The sequence below is a fragment of the Enhydra lutris genome, unplaced genomic scaffold, assembly GCF_002288905.1.
Source record: "Enhydra lutris kenyoni isolate GAN:26980312 unplaced genomic scaffold, ASM228890v2 scaffoldscaffold85, whole genome shotgun sequence".
Classification (NCBI taxonomy): Eukaryota; Metazoa; Chordata; class Mammalia; order Carnivora; family Mustelidae; genus Enhydra; species Enhydra lutris.
The window spans coordinates 7,820,006-7,842,000 of record NW_019154169.1 but is presented as its reverse complement, the minus strand read 5'-3'; the positions used below and the strand labels follow the sequence as shown (position 1 = coordinate 7,842,000).

Here is a 21,995-nt window from a genome sequence, read left to right as displayed (position 1 = left end):
AGGGAGGGATCTGGCCTGTGGAGTATCCCTAAGGCTGGCTGTTCCAGATCCATCTGCCTCCGTCGAGGCCTCAAAAGCCCACCTGCCCACTGACCGATTCTCTGAACGACCCATTTACTAACATCAGTTCATCAAGGATCCTTCCTACCCACCGACTATGCTCAAGACAAACAACCTTTAAGACAAGATTCCAGCGGGGCGCCTGGGTGGCTCAGTGGGTTGGGCCTCTGCCTTTGGCTCGGGTCGTGGTCCCAGGGTCCTGGGATCGAGCCCCACATCGGGCTCTCTGCTCTGCAGGGAGCCTGCTTCCTCCTCTCTCTCTCTCTGCCTGCCTCTCTGCCTACTTGTGATCTCTGTCTGTCAAATAAATAAATAAAATCTTTAAAAAAAAAAACAACAAGATTCCAGCAAATCTCCGATTTGGCAAACTGGTCACTGCAGCACACGGACCCTGGGGGACTGGCTGTTTGCAGGCCAGGGGGTGAGTCTGGGTCCCGTCGGGGGGGGCACTACGGGCTGCTTCGACCTGGGGCTCCCCACCCCCCAAGACATGACCCTTGCCCTAAGATGGACTGGAATCCTGGGGTTCGCCAGCCTGCCCTCCCTCCGTCCTTGAGTCCCTCCCCCAAGTCCCGCACCAAGATGACCCGGACAGGGAGGGGCCACTACACGCACACGCAAAACAAGAAAACATTTTAATTGTAAAACTAACTTGAGGGAGGGGAGGGGAGAGTGGGGCCGCACCAAAGGGCTGGGAACCTGATTCTTCAAGCAGTGGTTCTGTCCCTGGTGCCGCCCCAAGGGGCAGGGACCATCTGTCCCCAGGTTGGGACAGGGGCTAGTGTTATAAAATGACAATATAAATAGACTTCTAGAAAAGAGGAGGCTGTCCAGGTGCAGTAGTCATCTGCAGAGGCTGGGGATGGGCAGGAAGCCCTGACCCCCGTCTCCCCAGCAAGCCACCGAGAGGGGGTGCAGGACTCAGGGAAAAGGCCACTCTTCAGACATTCATGATCGACCCCCGCAATGGCTCGGGGGGGGGGCAGGAGGCTGCGCTGTATGTCAGGCAAGGCCTTAGAGACACCCACTCACAGGCTGGAGGACAGAGCAGCTGGACCATCTGCATGGGTGTATGTGCACACATGCGTGCGCACACACACACGTGCACGCACGCACGTACACACACACGCGCACGCCTCTCGTAGTGTTCTCTCCACCACAGCAGCCCCCACTGCAGATGATTTCCAGTGATAGGGGGGCTGTCTGTCCTTCCTGGAAGATAGGAAGACACAGGGAGGGACCATCCCGGAGGGTGGGGAGGCTGGGAACCCTCACTTGCTCCCGCGAGTCCCTGTGTTTTGTTTTGTTTTTTTTTAAAGTCACAAAATCAAACCTGGAGTTCAGTAGTAGGGTCCTGCACGCTCCCCGACCGCCGACAAGGAGGGCGGTGCCACATGGAGTGTCTCCTGGGTGGGGAGGAGTGGGGGCCTCCCCCCGACTGGCCCGTGGTGGGACAGGGGTGACCCAAGGGGCTCTTTGGTTCAGGGACAGGGCACTGGGCCTCATCTGGTGCGGTTCTGGCGCATGAGGGGCACGATGCTGGCGGGCGGGCCCGCTTTGGCCAGGAACGGGTGCTTGAGCAGCTCAGCCGCTGTGGCCCGCTGGGCTGGGTCACGCACCAGCAGGCGGTCCAGGAAGCCCTTCAGGGAGGGTGACACCTGTGGGGAGGTGGGGGAGAGAGTCAGGGATGGGTCTGAGCACCAGCTCCGCTGCTCACTTGCCACTGGGCCCCAGTTTCCGCCTCTGTCAAATGGGCCGACAACATCCGCTGCCTGGGGGTAGGGGCCAGGAGGGCCCAGGTGTCTAGAGCTTGGCCCCAAGGAAAGAAACACATCAAAGACCCCAGGGGCTCATTTCTTCTCCATTTTCAAGGTTTGCAAGGAGGTGACAGTGGCTGGGCCCCAGAAGCACCCCTCTCTTGCCAGGCGAGCCATCTACCAGGAAGGCTCCTCTCCCAGACCTGGCTATGCCAGCCAGCCGAGGCTCAACCACTGGGGGACGGGTAAGGGCTCAGGGAACCTGTAGGGGAGGGGGCGGGGAGCCCAAAACAGAGGGAGTGTCCCCTCCCCTACACCATCTGCCCAACCGGGGGCCCACCTTGTGCAAGTTTTTCAGTCGAGGTGGCAAGTTGTCCCGAATCATCTTCATGGCTTTGAGGGGAGGCTCGTTGAAGTAGGGGGGCTCCCCATCCACCATCTCGATCACCATCACCCCCAGAGACCAGATGTCTACCTGCAGCGGGAAAGGGATAGGAGGGCTGAGCTGGGCTCGTTGGGCCGGTGGTAGGAGAAGCCACAGAGGGGTGGTTGGTTCTGCCTTTGCCTCCTCGCTCCTGGAGTCCTTGGGCCCCAAACATCCTGACACCCAACTTGCCAGACCCACAAGCTCCTCCCCCAGGGAGCCCTCAGAAGGATTCTGCCCACCCAGCACCCTCCCTCCCTCGCTCTAGGGCGCATTCAGGGTCCCGTGGCCAGTTGCCTAAGCAGCATGGTTGGGACACAGTAATTGGCTCATGACTGAGCCAGTCAGAACCAGCCCAAAGACTTTTACAGGCAATAGCCAGGAGCACCCCGGTACTCACAGGCAGGGGGATGGGGTCCCAGAGTTGCCAGGCCAGCTCTGCCCTGACTAGGGGAGCACCTGCCTGGGTGAAGACTACCCGGACCAAGTCAGGACTGGGGAGGGACAGAGCACAGGAATGCCGGGCCTGAAGCCTGTCACTCGCCCCTATGTCACAGTTCTTGGGACCCAGAGCTTTCAGGTTTTGCTAAATCCGATCGGGTTTTGTCAGCACCGGGCTGGGTTCATCAGGGATGGGTGCATACACGCATGCCTCCCTCCTCTCCCATAGGACCACCCCCAGTGACCCATCTCCCACACCGAGCCCCACTCCACCTCCAGCCCCACTCCACCCCCAGCACTCCTGCGGCTCCAGACGGTCACAGCGTAAACCTGTGCTGACAACACGGCAACCGGGCCACCGCCGGCTTACCTCTGGCCCATAGGGAAGGCGAGAGATGAGCTCTGGGGCCATCCAGTAGGGCGTGCCAACCAGGGACTTCCTCCGTGGTACCTCCTTGCTGACTTGGGCGCAGAACCCGAAGTCCGAGAGCTTCACCTGCAGCGGGGTGCAGGCAGTGGGGGGCGGTCAGAGGTGTCTACCTACTCAGTTCCCTGGCCTTGGACGTTCTGGGCCTCCACGGGGCAGCCTAGAGGTTAGAGCCAGACCACTGGGTCCCTCTGCCTCCTCCCAGCAGGGGGCCCTTAGGTGTGTCACCTCCCCATGGGAGACCACACCGTGTGCCTTCCTGACAGGGTCTGCCCTGGGGCCTTTGGGGTAAGTGGCCTGAGTCCTACAGGTTCCAAATGTTGCGTAGGGGGGCTGAGACCCCAGCTGGCTCCCAAAGCCCTTGCCTGGGCCCCGGTGTCCCTGAATGCAGCCCTGGCCCAGAGAGGAGGACAGCTGTGACTTACTCTGCTAACCACCACATGCCCAGAACCACACATTTCCACCTGCTTGGGAGCCACGGGCCCCCTTCCGATTCCTGAGGATACGTGCGGATCTTCTCACCCCCATGAAACGTATGCACACGGCGTGCACACAACTTCAAGCTCACAGATGTCCCCCAAACACATCTGTGGAGAGCTTCAGGTGTTCGGGGATTCCAACTGAGACTCCCCATGAAAGAGAGCCCACCCCGCCCCCTATCTGCCCAATGGCTTCACTTCCCTGGGGGAAGGCAGGCAAATCACCAGAGAGAACTTGGCGACAGTCAAGGACTCCCTCCCACTGAAAATCACGTCCACTCTTGGAGTAGAAATGCAGGTTCTGGGCACTGGGGGCTCATCCGTGGGCCTGAGTCTGAGCCTCAGTCTGGAGAGGCGGAGACAGGAGCGGGGTCCACGGTCCACGGCCACATGCTCGGCTGGGAACAGCTTCTTGGTGGAGGAAGAGCCGCGGCCAGCACCCCAGCTGTCTCCTGGCCTCCCGGGGCCCAGTGCTCAACCATAGCTCCCGGCACCCTGGGCCAAAGGCGCAGCCTCCTCCAGCCTGGGCCCCTCCGTGACTGCGTGCACGGAGCCCCCTGCTGACTGGGTCTGATTCGGGGCTGTTGGCCTGAGGAGTGAACAAACTTCTTGCTCCTCAAGCCGCCGAGCTGGGGGTCAGGGATGGAGGGGAGCCAGGGAGAGGCAGAGGGAACCCAAGCCGCCCCGCTCCTCACCCTGCCGTCGTGGGTCAGCAGGATGGAGTCGCTCTTGATGTCGCGGTGGATAACTCCCTGTGCATGGAGCACGGCCAGGGCCTGAAGCACGGCCAGGCACACGGCGGCGATCTGCTCCTCGTTCATCCTGTGTGGGCTGGGGGTCAGTGACCGGAGGCCCGAGGGGAATGCCGCCCTCCTGGCCCAGAGACATGACCCCCATCCCGAGGGGTCTAAGAGGACACAGTGGCCCCAGGGAGCCTGGGGTCTGGCAGTACCTGGTGTGAGTGACGATGTCGGTGAGGGCGCCGCCCTCCAGAAACTCCATGACCACCCAGAGCTCGTCCCCGACCAGGTAGCTGTTGTACATCTCCACCACGTTCTCGTGCTGGTAGTCCCGCATGATCACCACCTGGGCACCGGGCGGGGTCAGCACCGCCGGCCCCTGCCACAAACCCAGCCACCCCCCAAGCCTGCCTCCCGCCTCCCCTCCTGCCTGGGCTTGAGGCAGGAGGGGAGGCGGGAGGCAGGCTTGGGGGGTGGCCCAGCCCACTTGTCACTCGCGCTCCTTGTCACTGTCATTTGTCACTGCCCTCCCCTGTGCCAAGGCCAGGAGACCCCAAAGGCAGCTTGAGGCCTGATGCCTGCATTGTGGGGGTTCACTGCCCCCATACTCCATTTCTGATCCTGCTCTCTGACCAGTCCTGAGCTGATTGGTCTCTGAATGGCCCTGCTGACCGGGCCGGTGTAGGGACAGGGGCGCAGACGAGAATGTCTAAGCACGGGGCTGAGTCCGCGGGACAAGCAGATACCAGCCAAGGGCAGAGTAACAGGCTGGGGGGATGGGTTCAGGGAAGAAAAGCCCTGGCAGCAAAGCCCGGAGCGGGGGGGAGGGTGAGATGGGAACGGGACACTCACCGGGGTTCCGATGAAGAGCCCACGGTGCGGCTGCAGCGCGGGGAGACTAAGGGTCCGGGGGAGGGGTTACAGGGACAGCTGAGAGACCAGGAGGAGGCAGTTTCGACCACCTCCAGACCTGACATCCCGGGACTCCCGCATTGGAGTCCAGGGGCTGCTGCCAGCCCAGATTCCTCTGGGGAAGGAGCCAGGAGTTGGCCTTTGTAAAAATCTGGCAGATGCCACCGGGAACCCCAGCCAGAGACTGGACACAACCAAGGACCTAGATGGGAGCCAGACCTCAAACGCCTGCCAGAGGCCAGGCCCATGTCCCGAGGACACTGACAGGTAGGCTAGGGGAGCTGCAAGGGTCAGTAACGGGGGCAGAGGGGCAGGCCGGCAGGCCCAAAAGAGCCCTTTAGCTGCTGTGTGGGGAACGCCAAGGGGTTACCCAAGAGGGGACGCCAGGGCAGAGCCGGGGGGAGAGGATGGGCCTGCACAGCAACTAAGGGGCTACGGTGGGAGACGGAACCAGGGGAGGGGCAGGGCTGGCGGAGAGACTCTGGGGGCCAGTTTGGGACTCGGTGGGTATGAAGGACCTGGAAGTCCCACGAGGGCGGGGCTGAGGGGCTCTGGAGTTGGGGCTCCAGGGAGGCAGGGGTGGGTATGGGGCAATGGGGGGGGTGACAGCCTGGGGACGTGTGAGTAAGGAGAGGAGACAGGCTCAAACGTAGCCCTGGGGACCCTGGCGCTGAATGGCCTTCTCCCATCCTCACCCTTACAGGAGCCGGACCAGCATGGGCCTCCAGACCAGCTGGTAGAGGGCAGCAGGAGGAGGGGGAAGGCGGGGCCGGGAGGGCACAGGTTGGGGCCAGGAGGGGCCGGGAGGGGCTGGGAGGGACTGGGATGGGCCCGTGGCCCACCTCATTGAAGAGGAGCTCGCGCCTCTGCTGCTTGCGCAGGTCCATCTTCTTGACCGCCACCAGCCTGCCTGAGCTGCGCACGGTGGCGATGCACACGATGCCCGTGGAGCCCTCGCCGATCTTGATGAAGTTGTCCAGGTAGGAGCGAGGGTCGCCAGGGTCCACTACCAGCTGCAAGGCAGCCCGGAACTGCTCGTGTGACACTCGCTGGGGTTCCCGCTGTGGCGAGCGGGGCCCGGGGGGCCCGGGGGCCGGGGGCCCAGCAGGGGTAGGGGCAGCGACAGGGCGGGCTGGAGGAGCCAGCTGGGGCTCAGAGGCATGGGGCCCCAGCACTCCTGGGCTGGGGGGTCCACGGGCTCGGGTGGGAGGCCGGGAGGAGGAGGAGGACTGGGGGACCGCCAGGCCCCCGGCCGATGGCCCGTTGGGGGCCAGGCTATGAGGCTCCCCCTGCAATAGAAAAGACAGGCAGCTGTTAGTGGAGGGGCAGGGGGCCAGCTCTGCTCCCTGTGTGGGAGAGGGGCCCTGTCTGTGGGACAGACACATGGCAGTCAGGATGGAGATGGACAGTGGGCTGGGCATAGGCTGGCGCTAGTGGGCAGGGAACAGGGGACATTTTGGACAAAGGGGCAGTGGGAGGTCCCGGGGCAGGGGGACTGGTTACCTGGACACCCCGGGCCGGGTGGTCCGTGTCAGCCCTCGGGTACGTGTTAAAGGGCCGACCAGCTGCCGCTTTGGCCCCGCCAGCCAGACCGGCAGGTTGCGGGGTGCCGACGTCGGGCCCAGAGAGGGGGCGTTTGTCCCGGGAGGACTCCTGGGGTCCTCCTGAGCCCTCCCTGGAAGACTTGGGCCTCTTCTCTGGCCCCACCCGCCGCCTGTCACCACTGCTGCCACCCGCCTCGCTGCGACCGGCACCCCGGCCTTGGCTGCCCGCCTTCTCTGGGGCTGCTCTGGCTGGCTCTGCGGGCATCCCGTTTTCCTGGCGGGCACGGGCAGGTGGCGGGGGGCTGTCTCTCCGCAGGGAGTTGGAGCGCGTCACCGACATGTTCTCAAACTCGTCGAGTAGCAGCGTGAGGGCCCCATCCTTGGCGCCTTTGCTGCCCCGCACGATGGTCTGGGGTCCAGGGCAATGGCGGGATGGGGGCCGGGCAAGGAAGAGGAGGACACAGGACGTGTATCCGACACATAAGGACAGGACAACACAACACACACACAGAGACAAGACAGAGACGGGATGAAGAAATGCCATGGGGTGATGATGGGGCGGGGTGGGTGGGGGTGGCACCAGAGGGGCCCCTGCAGCCCCTCCCACGCCCCCAAGTGGTCTGGTGCAGGAAGAAAGCTGAAGGGGTAACCTCCCACGGGTCAGGCTCTTGCCCCTAGACTGGCCAGTCCCCCTAAGAAGCACCCCCGTCTCTCTCCCGTTCTCCAGCCTGGGGGCAGGTCTCTGCCTTGTGGGTGGGAGGGAAGGAGCGCAGAGCCCATGCCACCCCATAATCAGTCCTGGAGAGCTGCAAATTACAGGATGCTGGGCCCAGGGCCCGGCCTGGACTTCCTCCCTTGCTGCCCGCCAGGGCTGTTAACCCTAAACCCATGCTTTGTCCCCCGGAAGCCAAGGGTAGAGTACAGGGAGAGTCAGAAAGGACTGGGCCCAAAGTCCAGGAGCAGTGGTGGCAAATGGGAATTCCCACGTGGCCTGGTGAATGTAACATGTGCCCTGAATCCACCCACAGAATCCACCCAAACTTCGCCTGCCAAGCCCAGCACCCTGATCCTGGTCATGGCCGCCTCCTCTCTCAAATAGAGTCAAGGCCTCCAGGAATACACCCCCATCTCCCATTCAGCTCAGGGCATACAAGCTTCCTCACTGCTCCTCAAACATACGAGGCACAGGCCCACCTCAGGCCTTTGCACTGGCTGTTTGCTCTTCCTAGAACATCTTCCCCCAAGTATGCCCTCAGCTCCTTCCCTCCTCTCCTCTTCCAGGCCTTTGCCCGAACTCAGCTTCTCAGAGGGAAGCTTCCGTTGACCACCCAGAGTCTAAAATGCCAGCCCCTAACACCCCCTATTCCCTTTCTCTGCAGCCCTAGAAACCAGCTGCCCTGATGCACCTGTCAGCTGACCGTCACCTGCCCCTCCTGTGACGTCCACGAGGACAACTTCTGTATTTGCCTGTTGTTCTGCTCTTGCTGATCTCAGCACCTAGCACGGCGTCAGGTATGTGTGCACAGTGTGCTCAAGAAACAGGGGCTGAGCCAGCGGGGGAGGGAGGCGGGCTGGGAGGATGCTGCGAAGAGCGGAACACGCAACCCCGGCCCTCTGCTCTCACTCACCGGCTAGCGGCGATGGGGGCCCGGGGCTGCCACACATCCTCAAGCCACGACTGCCTGCCTCCACAGTGCATGAAACCCCCCCCCGGCCCACAGAACCCCAGGGGCCGGCCCTTGTCTCTCCCTCCCACGCCCCCCTCCTGCGGGCCTGGCTGCCTCCTTGCCTGGGCACCCTGTGAAGCAAGGTAGACAGACACCTGCTCAGGCCCTAGTGCTGGAATAAGAGGCCAAGAAGACTGGAGGCTGCGGGAGGGCCTGGGAAGACCTGGCCAAGGGGAGATTCCCAGCCAGGGGCAGCAAACACGTACCCACAGGGGCCCCAAGACTCTGCTAGTCCCCATGGCCCCTTGTGTGGCCCTTCCTGGCAGGCATGGGCCCAAACAGGACTCACGGCTGGCGGGCCAAGCAGGGGCTAGATTTTCGGGGGTCGCCTAGGGAGGCCACAGCCATCATGGAGGAGCCCCAGGGCCTGCTGGGGGACGGAAGCGAGGCAGGTGGGGTGGGGCCGGCAGGGACAGAGGAGCCAGCGCCCCGGCCTGCGGAGGCAGCTGCCACCCCCTCAGCCCCTGCAATTAGTCAGCAGAAGCCAGAAATACAGCCTCGGATGTGAAGTCTCCACTGCTTTAAGCAGCAGGAAAGAGTTCAAAGTATTCAAAAGGCCTGCAGCAGAGGCACCGAGACCTCAGCGGGGCCGCAGGATGGAGCCCATCCTGGTGAGTGTCCTCGCGCTGGGCCCCGGAGATGATAAGTCAGCCGAAGGCCTGTCCCCCGCCGCGGGCCCGCTGACCGGCACACCCATCTCCAGCCCCAGAACAACCCTGGCTGCGTGCCCCTGGCCCTGGGCCCTTCCTGGCTCCCACTGCCCCTGGGGTGAAGTCCGGCCTTGGAGGCTGGCTTCCCAGGCCGGGCAGGTTCACACCCTGCCACCAGCCGGCCTCACGGTGCCATGCCTGGGCGCCGGGACTGCACAGATGGCAAAGGGGGTCTAAGAGCCTGGGCTGTGGAAACAGACCGTGGTTCAAATCCCAACTCCTCCCTTTTGCTCAAGATGGCCGGAAAACCGCCCCCCAAACCAAAAAGCCTCCAAGGCTTCCCGTGGACTCTTTCCTCTGCTAAAAGGCTCTCCTTGCCACAGGACTCCTCCCTCAGCTCTCAGGGCACAGCTCAGGTGTCCCCCTCCTCCACAAAGCTGGCCCAGACTGGGGGACGGGGGCAGGGGAGGCCGAGTCAGCAGCTCTCTGGGTGCCCCCAGCTCGGCCCTACCATGGGGATCTGTCCCTTGCCCAAGGACAAGTTTCTGGTACTTGGGATGGGGCCACGGAGCCCTGGGAGAGAAGGACAACTCAGAGGCTGGCGTGGGGGGCTGCTACTGGGATCAAGGTGGGAGTCAGTGTTGAGAGGCATGGGGAGGGATCAGTGGGTGGAGGGGTGAAAGGTCAGGACTGGGGCAAAGATTAGGGTAGAGGGTTGGGGTGTCTGTCTGGCTGTCAGTAGGAGGGGGTCAACACGGAGGTGTTGGCCCCAGGGTCAAGCGTGGGTTTAAGGCCTGGGGGCGCCGTGTGGGGTTGGTATGGGGCAGGAGAGGCCACAGTGGGCACTGGCATACCTTGGGGGCCCCGGGCTGGATGGAGGTGATGCAGGCAGGGTCCACAAGGGGCTTGGGCCGGCGAGCCGACTCCTCAATCAGGCTCTGCCATTGGCGGGGCAGCCCCGTGAACTTCTGCTCGTGCTGGTCGAAGCCTGTGTGCACGCGGTGCTCAAAGTTGGATGGCGCGGAGATCTCGACCCTCTTCTTCTTCTTCCCGAACATGGCGCTGACGCTCTCAGCGCCGCGAGGGCGCAGACTTGGGCTCCTCTCAGCAGGCCTGTGGGAGGGGGCCGCTCACCAGAACCCGCCCATTTCTCTGGGCTCCTTGGGCCCTGCCCCAGTCCTGTCCCTCCTTGTCTCTTCCTTGGTCTCCCATCCCCCACAGGTGGCCTGAGGGACCCGCGAACAGGCTCCCCTGCTTAGCCCTCAGAGGCCCCTCCGACATGACCTGCACCTGTCACCTCTCTGCTCTCATGCCCCCTTTGCTCACAATGGTTTTCAAACCTCAGTGCCTTTGCACTGACTCCTCATGGAACACTCTTCCTTAGTATCCACACATGGCTCCCTCCTCCCACTCCTTCAGGTCTCAGAGTGGTTGGTGAATCTTTTCCTGACCGCCCCAAGTGAAGGAGGTGTCCCACTAGCTTTCCATCACAAAGCTTCACAGCACGTTTAACTCCTGAAAATTCTACTGTTCATTCTTGAGTTTACCAGTTGGATGTCTACACCCCACGCCCAACCCTTAGACTCTCAGCACCAAAGGCCAGATCTCATCTGCCCAGTGTGCCCGTGTCCTACCCCACCCCCAGTACAGTGCCTGGCCCGTAGCCCATGCTCAGTAACCGAGCGACTGTTCAACTCAACTGTTCTAGTCCCTGTCCTATGCACGGCCCTTGGGAGCCTCACCCTAACACTCCCACTTTACAGACGAAGAGACTGAGGCTCGGAGAAGGGAGTTCCTCACCAGGGTGGCACAGTGGGGAAAGTTCCAAGGTGCAGCGCATACTAGCAGACGCAACCACCCCCGCCTTTAGGCTCTGTGGTCTCCAGGTGGCACCTCGGCTGGTACCAGGCACTGTATAAATGCTCACCGAAAGCCAGTTGGAAAACCAAAGGGACCTCGGGGGAGAGGCACTGCTGTGTGTCCCCAGGGAGACCAGGGCGGTGAGGGGACGGGAAGTCAAATGGCCAGAGCACAAATCTCTCTCTGACACTCACTCTATGGGACCGTGGGCAAGTGACGTGACCTCTCCCCCCTCACAGGACTGCTCTGAGGACTGACTGGGTTAACAGGAGCAGAGCAGGGCACGGAGCTCAGGCCCTGCTCCACCGTGGTAACTCCGGAGTGCTCCTAGCGGCGTCTGGGGGAGGGGGAACCCGGGTCCTGCACCCCTGTCCCACGCCCGGGCCCCGGAGTCCCACAGACCTGGTTTGATGCTGGCTGTGCTAGACGTGCCCTCTGGCAGGTGACGGCTCCTCTTGGGACCTCGAGTTACTCATCTGGAAGATGGGAAGAAAATATGCATGTATTCATTCGCTAACACCTCGATTTTCTGTGCCCAGCCCTGTGCTGGTGGCTGCTTGTGATACGGTGGGGACCCAGACCAAGATCGCCTCCGACGGTCCAGGATGGTCAAGGCTGGGGTCAAGGAGGACCAGACCCAGCCTGAGGGATGGTAGGGTCGGGGGGCAGGGGAGGCTTCCCACAAGAGAGGCTGTGTGAGCTAAGACCCAGAGGATGAGGGGAAAGGCATCGGGCTGGGCTCTTTGCCGGCTTCAGGCTGGCTCCCCAAAGCCTGGCACGGTGCCCAACATAGGGTCGGCCCCAAATGCAGTGAGTCTTGTGACCTGAGGACTCTCTCAGGCGTCTGGGATGCTGTCCTCCAGACCCGGCTCTCCTCCCTCCCCGTGCCATTCCGCCTTTCCACTGGGGCAGCTGTGTGAGGTCAGGAAAACTCGCAGCCAGCCCTGGCCCAGAGGCAGGACCATCAGTGGGTAGCCATCTAGGAGAACCGGTCCGGCAGCAGCGCCCAGTTGGGAGGGGGTGGGGACCCAGCAGACAACCTGTCTCAACTGGTTGGGGCCTCCTGGGCAGCAGGTGGCCAGAGCCAGGTCCCGCCAGGGCTCCCCCAGCAGGTCCAGCTTCCCTGTTGCTCTGGGATCCCCAGCTGCCCGGATGTGGGGTACGGCGGCCCTGGCCAGGATGGAGGTCTCTTTGCCTCTGCCTCTGCCCCTCCTCTGCCCCCAACCAAGCCAGGAGCCCTTTCAGTGTCTCCCCCCATTCCAGCCCTTCCCTCCCACCTCAACTTCCATCCCCGGCCCCCCATCCACCCTGTTCTGGCTCCCGAGCCTCTCTGCTGCCCTCAGCCATCAGCCTGTCTCAAACGGGTCCTCGCCTTGTCCCCACAGCCAGACCTTCCCCCATCCTCCCACCGATACCCCACAGCTTCACCTCCACCTCCTTGCTGGGTTCCCAGAGGGGTCCCCACCTGGCACGCCTGGCCTCAGCCCTCACCTTGGCCTCTCTCACTCGGCCCTACCCATCCTCCACCCTGCAGCCCACAGCCCAAGGCACCAAGTCACTCCGGGGAGTAGGATTAACCACGTGACCCCTCACTAAGCCCAGGAGAGGGCGGGGCAACCCTATGGTGGGAGGAGCTCGGCACCGAGACCTGGGTCGGGGTAGGCCATGGGGCCCAGGACAGCCTCCTTAGAGCCCTCGCCCCCATAAAACCCAGGCAGCATCCACACACCGCACAGCCAGCCCCAGTGTATCCTGCCTTCCGGGGCATGTGACCCCGCAGGGGAAGGGGATGGAGGGACACACCTCCGGATATTTGCCCGGACCACCCCCTTCCCTCTGGGCACAGCATGGAGGGAGGGACAAACAGAGGAACTGACCGTGTTTATAGTGCTCGGGCTCCAGCTCCACCCTGGGGCAGCCTCCAGCTCCGCGGGCGGCGCCTCCAGCTCCACGGGCGGCGCCTCCAGCTTGGCCGGTGGTGCCCCCACCAAGTCCCCCCACTCCTGACTCTACAGGGGCCCACAGCGGGGAAGGTGGGGCAGCTGTGACACAAAGCTAGGTGCCTGCACCAGGAGCATGGAGGTGGGCAAAGAGGGGGCGCAGGGGCTCCCCAGTGAGCTTGGAACCCAGGAGTCTGGCTGCTGTGTCCCGGGCCACCTCACCTTCTGTACTTGGGAGCCAAGCCACCTTGGGAGCTCACCGTGCAGCCTGTGGCCAGCAGCTCGGCTCCCCCATGCCTCAGTTTCCTCCTCTGTTAGGATAATGCCAGACCGTGCTCCCTGGGGTTCTGAGTCACAGAACACAAGGCACTTGCCCATAGTCACCCATCGAGCACCTACCGTGTGCTGGCCCCTCTTCCAAGCACCCCGCCCAGAGCCCCTCGTCTCACCTGCACACGTGACCCACGAGGACGCAGCCACCGTGAGCCCCACATTATAGCCAAGGAGGAACGAGGTGCAGGGAGGACACCCCACTCGCCCGGGGCCCACCACCTGGCAGCAGAGTGCAAATGTGGTTCCAGGCCAGTCCTCAGAAATAAAGGCAGCGACGATCAGAGGGCCGTGCGCGCAGCACACTGTTGGCTGTCCTCACAACTGACCAACCCCAATTCACAGACCAGCAGCCTGAGGCCCGGAGCGAGGAAGCCCCTTGTCCAGGGCACCCGGCATTCAAACTCCAGCAGGCGGGCACCAGAGCCCTCGCTCTTACCTGCCTGGCTTGCCCTGAGGGCCGCGGGGACACCACTGCTTCTGTCCCCTTCGTCTCCAGGGCGACTTCCTCTCTCCCTCCCAAGCCCACACCCTGCCCTTCCTTCTTTCTTTCAAGTTTATTTATTTATTTATCTTTAGTAATCTCTACCCCTGAGATCAAGAGTCACATGTTCCCTCCACTGAACCAGCCAGTCACCCCCACACTTCCCCTTTTGGTCCTGCCCTGACCCCTCCTGGGGTTGAGGGTCCCCATCTCCTATCCAACCTGTCCCAGCCCCCCGAGGGTAGTGGGAGGCAGCCCAGAGTGGCGGTTCCTGTTCCCCTTCAGCAAGACAATCTGCAGGGGAAAAGATGGCCACACGTCCATCCCCGCCACCAAATGTACCTCTCCGAGGCTCAGCCCCAGTACTGACATCACTACCTCCAACCGCGAGGGACCCCACCACCCTGCCCAGATGCAGACCCTCAGCTCACGGACTCCCTGTGACCTGGGGGGAGCAGCTCTTCTCATTTCCATCTTGCAGATGTGGAAACTGAAGACCACGAAGGTGAAACCTCTTGCTCAGGTTACCAAGCAGAGCTGGGCCTGGAAGCCAGTTGGATCCACTACAGCATCGACCTTGTTAAACCTTCTGCTGGCCCCCAAAACCTGTCCCTGTGGCCCTGTGGCCCATATGATCGGCCTGTCACCTCTGCCCTTTGCTCGTTCTGCCCCAGCCACGTGGGCCTCCTTGCTGTTCTGCAAACCCTAGACACGTCCCCACCTCAGGAGCCTTTGCACTGGCGGTCACCCCCTCGCGGGAACTTCATTCTCACGGATCTGTACATGGCTCCCTCTCCTTCCCTCTACCCACGTCTGTCCTCAAATATCCCTGGCTCCAGTCCTGTCCCCCTTTCCCTTTGCACCTGTCATCCGTCTTGCTCCTTGCCATACCCCAATGTCTACAACGTGGCCCAGCCCATACCAGGCACTTGAGGAACCGCCGCTGAATGAACGCACTCATCTGTACCCACTACACTACACCCCTGCTCAGACACCTCCGGTTCTGCCCAGGCGGTCCTTGGGGAAACTCCAGGAGAGGGTGAAACAGCAACCTCAGACAGAGGGAATGGGGGGGTGGGGGGAGAACGGCGTGCAGCCACCAGCCAGGCCACAGATGCCTCTGAAGCCCCATGTCTGATCCCACGAATGCAGGCACATTCCGCACCCTACTCTCAAACGTTCACTGCAATGAAGAAAAAGGCTTTTGAATTATTCGACATGGGGGACAGGACAGTTTCCAGCCTGTCCTAGCCAAAGCTGCCAAGTTTCTAAACATCCCTGCATTCGCTTGTTCCATCCTCCTGAGCGTTCATGGAAAGAAAATGATACCCACCCACCCCACGCCAGACTCTCCCCACCACAGAAATCCACTCTGGTGGAAGAGCGAGATGCACCTATAGCAAAAGTCATCCGGGGAATGTGTGTGTGCGTGCACGTGTGTGCAAAAACTCCTTACCTTCCGTCTCCTCCCCTCCTCCCCCCACCCCTCTAAAACAAGCTTGCTCCCCTGCAGTTTCAGGGAGCTGATGAAGGGGAACCCAGGGGCCCGAGAAAAGAGCAGGGGATGTGCCAAGATCAGTCTCCAAAATGAAACCCTCAATCAGGAAGGGGACCATGAAGGCAGGCCACTGTCCCCAGCTGGCACTCAGGGCTGCCACCACCGGTGCCCACCCCCCTTTCTATCAAGACTTTTTATTTATTTTTTAAAGATTTTATTTATTTAAGAGAAAAAGCAAGATAACAAGATAGCAAGAGAGCACACAAGCAGGAGGGAGAGGGAGAAGTAGGCTCCCTGCTGAGCAGGGATTCTCATGCGGGGGCTCCGTCCCAGGATCCTGAGATCATGACCAGAGCGGAAGGCAGAGGCTTAACCCCTGGAGCCACCCAGGCGCCCCTGCCAAGACTTTTACCTACTAGCTCAGGGAAGCCCCTTCCCACCTCAGTTTACTCTGTCTCCTGGAGCTGGGCTCTGACAAAGGAGGGGAGACTGGCCCCCAGCAGAATCCTCACTGCCCCCCTCCACCCCCCACACCTGTCCCACCTCCACACCTCTGCTCAGCTCTCAGGTGCCCATCTGTACAGCCCCTGCCTTCCCCAGTCCAAATCTCTCTCCCAGCCCCGCTGCCCTGAGCCTAGTTTCTCCAGGAGTCCCCAGGGATCTTGACCCCAGATGCCATCCTGAGCTTTGGGCCCGACAATGTGCCCGAGCCCACTCCTTGGCAAACACCCCAAAGGACCCCATCACACTCACACACCCGCCTACTGTCCATAGCTACTGAGGGCTGCTCTCTGCCAGACTGGGGCTGGGGCTCCCAGTGGCGGTCAGAATGGCCAGAAGCATCCCAGCACTTGTGGACAGAGCTCACATGGAGACAGTTGATAAATGAGCTGAATCAGAAAAATATCTAGTTGAGTCAGACGGTAAATGCTGAGAACATACACAAAGCAAGGATCAAGAGAGTGCTGAGGGCCAGGAGAGGCTGCAAGTTTCAGTGAAAAGGTCAGGGAGGGCCTGGCTGGGAAGGTGACCCTTGAGCAGGGACCAGAGCGGGGGAGGGGCGAGGGACCCATGTGGACACCCAGGAGTGGGAAGATTCAGTGCAACTGTCCCCAGGTGGGGACGTGCTTGATGTGGTCAGAGCAGAGGAGGCCCAGTGGTGGGGGCAGATTATGGGCCACGTCCTTTCCCCAGAGGGAGGTGGGGCCACATAAGGGCTCTGAGCAGGGGAGGGCTGTAGCCTGACTCAGGCAGCCACAGGCTGGACTGTGGCCACGTGGAGCCCAGGGAGGCGGAGGACGTGACAGCCGAGGGGCAGGCAGGACCACGTGGGGGCTCTGGAGGGAGAAGCGGGCAGGCTCTGGGCATGCTGGAACGGCCTAGGTGACAGGACTTGCTGACAACTGACACCATCTTCCATACTAGCCGCAGCAAGAGCGCCACGGGGGCGGGCGCTGGGTCCGGTCTTGCCCATCACTGCACCCCCAGTGCCTGGCTCATCCTGTCTACCCTCTCCTGGCCCTTCATATCCCCTGATGCGTCCCGCAGTGATGAGTGTGCCTCACGCTTCCCACAAAGTCAGTGGCTCAGCGCCGGCGGGGGGTGTAGGGGGTGTGTGTGTGCTTTGGTGCTGACTCCAGCCCAGCTTCAGGCCAGACGAGCAGACCAGGCCACCCTGAGCCCTCCCGGCCGTTCTTAGGTGACTGGGTTGCGGGGGAGAGTCCTCTTCCTTCCTGTTCTGTTTCCCAAACCAGAACAACAGGGCCCGAGAGGGGAATTCACTGCCCAGGGCTGCCCAGCACCAGGTCACCAAAGCGCCCGTGCTGAGCCACAGAGGTGGCCTTGTCGCTGCCCCCCCCACTCGTGGTTTGCCAGCAGCCCCAGCACCAGCCAAGGCCTGTGCTCCAGACAAAGGACCCCAGAAGTTCATGGGACAAGAATGAGGGCAAAGACAACTCTACTGTCAATGACCAGAATCAAGATCAGCAAGGCTGCCTTGGTTAGGAGGGAACCAGAAGCAATGCTAAACAAACAGTTCTTCCAGGGCTTCCAAGGGGGATAAAGTTCCCCACTGTGCCCTACCAAGGCCCTGCCCAGCTGCGCTCCGCCATCCTCGGAACTCCACCCCTCCTCTCACTTCACTACACCTGCGCTGGCCTCCTACATTTTAGTCGTGGACACCTCAAGCCTCAGGGCCTTTGCACCTACTACTCCCTCTGCCCAGAGCTGCATGGCTCACCCCTTCCTGATATTTGGGTCTTTGTGCAAATAAAACCTTCCTAGAGAGCCACCTGGGTGGCTTGGTAGGTTAAGTGTCTGCCTTTGGCTCGAGTCATGATCTTGGGGTCCTGGGATCAAGCCTCACATCAGGCTCCCTGCACAGTGGGGAGTCTGCTTCTCCTTCTCCCTCTGTGCGTGTGCTCTCTCTCAAATAAATAAATAAAAATCTCTAAGAAATAAAACCTCGTTAGAGAAGTCTTTCGTGGATCCTGACAAAATCTGCACCCCCACTTTATACTTCTCTGTGGCCTTTATTACCATCTGACATCACATAAATGTAGACTGTGGATCCCCTCTCCTCCCTGGCCCCCAACAAAGGCTCCCTGATAGCTGGAACCCTTGTCTTTCTTGCTGTATCCTTGGCATCTAGAGCAGCAGACACTCAGCAAGTGTTTGTGGCACAAATGAACGATGCCACGGCCAACTGAGCAGTCTGGACCCTGAGGAGGAACAGGCAAGGGAGGTGGGGGCGAGGGCAGACAGGCCCCCAGGGCCCGTCCCACACTGCCTGGAAGTCGGACCTTCATGCCTAAACAGGAACCGGTCCCAGTCCTGAGAGACCAAATCTAGCTCTTTGTGAATAAGCTGGCCTATGCTCCAAATGCCACAAGAGGTGCCCACCATTGATCCTATTCCTGGGTCCACGCCACCCCAGGGACGCCCACTCCAGCCACGCTGCCTCGGCTGGAAATGTGAGGATGTGGCAGCCCACTGTGGCTACAGGCAAGAGGCAAGTCACATGGCAAGAGATGCTGCCGGAAATCCACCGGTCCCCATAACGTGTGAAATCCCACAGGATGACACAGATCCATGGGTCACCCTGGCCTTGGGAAGCAGCTGGCATCGGCAGTCTGGGGCATGAGGAACAGCCCTGCCCTTCATGTTCTGGCCAGATGCGCGCCATCTCTCTGCACCGGGCCTTTGCACAGACCGTGCAGGGCAAGGACTCGGCAGAGAGATGTGCTGCCACCAAGTGGGTCCTCACTACAGTCTACCCCGCTGGCACTACCATGGCCATTGTTGCTGCTGCTGCTGAATGCACAGGGGCAGGAACAGATAAATGGAAGAGGGCGCTGCACACACTTCTCTCCAGCCCAGTGCAAGGGTCCAGCCTTACAGTCTCTGCTGTCTTACTTTCTCAGGGCTCCGATCAGAGAATGGGCTGTGCTATCTGGAGCCCCCAAGAGGGCAGTGCCCGGGGCCATCCCAGCCACCCTGTGTCCCCAGCCCTGCCCAACACGGGGTGGGGAGCAGCTCAGACAGTGTGGCTAAATGAAGAGAAGGTATTTCCTGGAGCCAGCTGGGCTGGTGCTCCGAGTCCCCAGGGAGGCCGGGTGGCAAGTCCGGCAGCCCCCGGCTCAGGTGCCTCCTCCCCATCCAGGCCCAACAGGACACAGACACAAAGGGCACTGTTGGCATCCGTCACCCCCCAGAGGTGCCCAGGGTAGGGATGGATGCCACAATAAACCTGAGAGTGTGGGCGAGCCCCCAGGGACCAGGAAAATCAGATCAGACTCCATTCATTCTTCCCCAAGCAGGGCAGGAAGGTGGGGGGTAACAGGAAAGAGGGACAGCCCTCCTCCGCCATGCGACTCCCTGCTCCACACACACAGATACACATACACACACACACACGCGTGCACGCGCGGAGGAGTTCTCAATTCTGAAGCATGAGAAGCCACCGCAGCCACACAGCAGCCTTGGCCCAGAAAAGGACATCCCACCCTGAGCCCTAAGCCCCTCCTCTGGAATACCAGCCCCAGCAGAGCCCACCAGAGCCTTGTGGCCTCAGTGTGAGAATGCCAGGGAAGCAGTCAGAAAGAGGGGCCTGGCTCAGAGGAACCTCTCCCAACAGAAAGGCCAGAACAATCAGGTGGCCCACAGCTGGGTCCCTGAAGAAGCCGTGGACCCAGGACCCCCTCCACAAATGGCATAAAGACCCACACACACACCCCTGATGCGCAGACTCCTGAAAGAGACCCGCAACACACACCGGCAATATACATGATACACACCAGCCACCAGCTCAGAATGCAGGCCCACGAGTGCATACAGCCAACCCCAGAGGCTCCCTAACCGCCTGACATGCCTGGAAAGGACCCCCCACACACACCCGGGTACACTCCCCCAGCCACAGTGTTAGACCACGAGACCCACACACCCTAGATCCACACATAGGAGGAAAGGAGACCCCACAACAGACCCTGGCACGCCCACCACCAATTCCTGGGTTATCCCAGTGAGGCACAGCCCCTCTGAGTCACCCCCCTTAGAACCAGACCCCAGGACTGAGCTCCCCCGGAGGCACTCAGGGACCTGGGCGGAGGCACGTGGTAAGTGCCAGCAGACGAAACACCTGCCTGGGAACACACGGAAACAGAGCGACCTGGCCCCTGGCTCTGACCAAGAAAGGGGTGGTCCCTGAGCATAGGCTGACACCCTCCCACGGGCAGTCCTCCCCTCTCCTTCCTTCCTCCCCCCTCTGCCCTGCGGAGGCCAGGGTCAGCTCACCTCCGCCATCCTCCTCCCTGGTCCTGGGGCCACCGTCAGTGGGAGAGGGCAGTGGACGGACAGGCCTCCAGCTGGCAGGGCAGGAATGGGGAGCAAGGGGCTCCCCTGGCCCTGGATGTGAGCCACCCACCTAGGGGAGCTGGCTGGCCCCGCACTCTGGCCTCCCTGGCTGTGGGTGGTGCCTTGGTCCTGCCCTGGCAGGAGTTGGGCTGCCTGTGGCTCCAGTCCACGGAGGGCGAGGGCGGAGGGCGGAACAGAGGGAAGGAGGGGCTGAGCCCGGAAAGCCTGGGCCACCGGGCCACCACTGCCCTGGCAGAGGGAAGGGCTGGGCAGGGACACAGAAGCAGGGGACACAAACCTCAGCCCTTGCTCTAACAGGGTCCGTCTCCCGCCAGCACCCATGCACCCCCAGGGCCAGACTTGGCGCCAGGAGCCAGGACAGCAGGGGCCCCACCACACGGGGCTGAGTGGCTGAGAGCGGCTGGCAGGGCGGCCAGGTTTGAAATGACAGTTGGGGCTGGGGGGGCTGGACAGAGAGAGGGAGCTGGGGGTGCTCTCTGATGAGGCTGGGTGGTTAGAGAGCCAGAGCTTGCCGGATTGGCCCCCCCACCCAGAACCCCAAGAGGGTGCATGAAGGGGGCCTCTCCCCACTTCATCTCACTCTCTTATTAGACGCGGGGCAGGTCACAGTGGACCCCAGACATAGCCATCTCCAGATGTGAAAGTAGGACTGGTGAATGGTGGAAACGGGGAGGAAGAAAGGTGGGGAGGGCTGGCTCTGTCTTGCCAGCCATGTCAGGATGCAACTAACCTGAAAGTGAGGGGCCCAACTCCTCAGAGAACTTTCCCTGGGCCAGGCCCTGCTCTTAGCACTGACCCGTTTTAAGCCATTTGCCCCCAGCAGGGCCCTTAAGGGACAGGTTTCTTAACAGGCTCATTTTACAATGGGGGAAACTGAGGCCCAGAGAGGTCCAAAGACTTGCCCAAGGCACCCTGCAGGGGGGGGTCTGGCACCAGGCTTCCCAGGCAGCTGCTCTGAGCATGAGGCTAGCCTGCCCAGAACCCCCATTCCAGACAGAGGAAGACGATGCTCAGACAGGAGTCATCTAGAAGGGGTGTGCACACCCTGCCGCCCCTTTGCCTCACACCTCCCTCCCCCTCCAGATCTTACTTCCTCGGCAAAGTCTTCCCGGGCCCAGGTCAGGGCTCCCTCGGTTGTACTTATCTGTCTGTCTTGCCCCTGACAGGGGACCTGGGGGGCAGGGGGGGTGGGGCTGCCTGGTTCATCACCAGTCACCCTTCAGGGCCTGCCTCAGGCACCCTCTCCTCCAGAAAGCCCTCCCTTACACCAGGCTGGGTCTGGTACCTCCTCTAGACTCCATCCCAGGGCTGAGCCCTCCTGATGTCCGCCTCCCCTGTTCAGTCACATATTTCCTGAGCTCCTAGCACTTGCCAGGCGACTGGGAGGCCCTGACAGTTCAGCAGCGAGCAAACTAGACAGAACTCCTGTGAGCAGCAGGGACCAGGTTCTCAAGTTCTCACAGGCGGCCCAGGACAGGTGCCCAGTCGATGGTGAGCCCGTGAGAAGCAGCAAGTGGCCCAGGCAGGCAGGTGGATAAAGACGCCCGTGTCCTTCCCCCTCCCTGGCTCTGGCACCTCCATGGACACCACTCCCACTGCAGCCAACTCCCTGAGGACTTTATCACTGGGACCTGGATTCCCCGGCTCCAAGGTCCCGGAAATCCTCCTCCTGCCTTCCACCTGCCCATCCAACCAGGGGCTCCCAGCCAGGCCTAGGCTGGGCCTGGGGCTATAGCAGGGCAGGTCTAGGAGACCCCAGAAGTCCTAGATCCCAGGCCACTCCCTCCTCTCTGGGGTGGGGGGCGGGGAGCGCTGGTCAGGCAACCACCAGCACAGGAGCCAAGTGGGTG

The 21,995-nt window shown here is 61.7% G+C and overlaps 1 protein-coding gene across 3 annotated transcripts in view; it reads right to left on the bottom strand.

Moving 5' to 3' along the window:
* Nucleotides 1–700: 700 nt before the first annotated feature.
* The window catches only part of LOC111161532 (p21 (RAC1) activated kinase 4), a 42,209-nt gene continuing 20,914 nt past the window's right edge, over nt 701–21,995 (bottom strand). The window contains exons 1-10 of one of the 3 annotated variants that reach the window (XM_022525259.1): nt 12,899–12,945; nt 11,424–11,497; nt 10,016–10,274; nt 6,744–7,193; nt 6,083–6,529; nt 4,541–4,674; nt 4,284–4,410; nt 3,053–3,178; nt 2,158–2,292; nt 701–1,718 (exon numbers count right to left, since the gene is read on the bottom strand). In XM_022525259.1, coding sequence (XP_022380967.1) covers nt 1,563–1,718; nt 2,158–2,292; nt 3,053–3,178; nt 4,284–4,410; nt 4,541–4,674; nt 6,083–6,529; nt 6,744–7,193; nt 10,016–10,219 — 1,779 coding nt within the window. In that variant the 5' untranslated portion in view covers nt 10,220–10,274; nt 11,424–11,497; nt 12,899–12,945 and the 3' untranslated portion in view covers nt 701–1,562. Of the gene's footprint in view, nt 1,719–2,157; nt 2,293–3,052; nt 3,179–4,283; nt 4,411–4,540; nt 4,675–6,082; nt 6,530–6,743; nt 7,194–10,015; nt 10,275–11,423; nt 11,498–12,898; nt 12,946–21,995 lie in introns of those variants that run through there. The other 2 variants (XM_022525258.1, XM_022525260.1) reach the window with 2 other exon arrangements.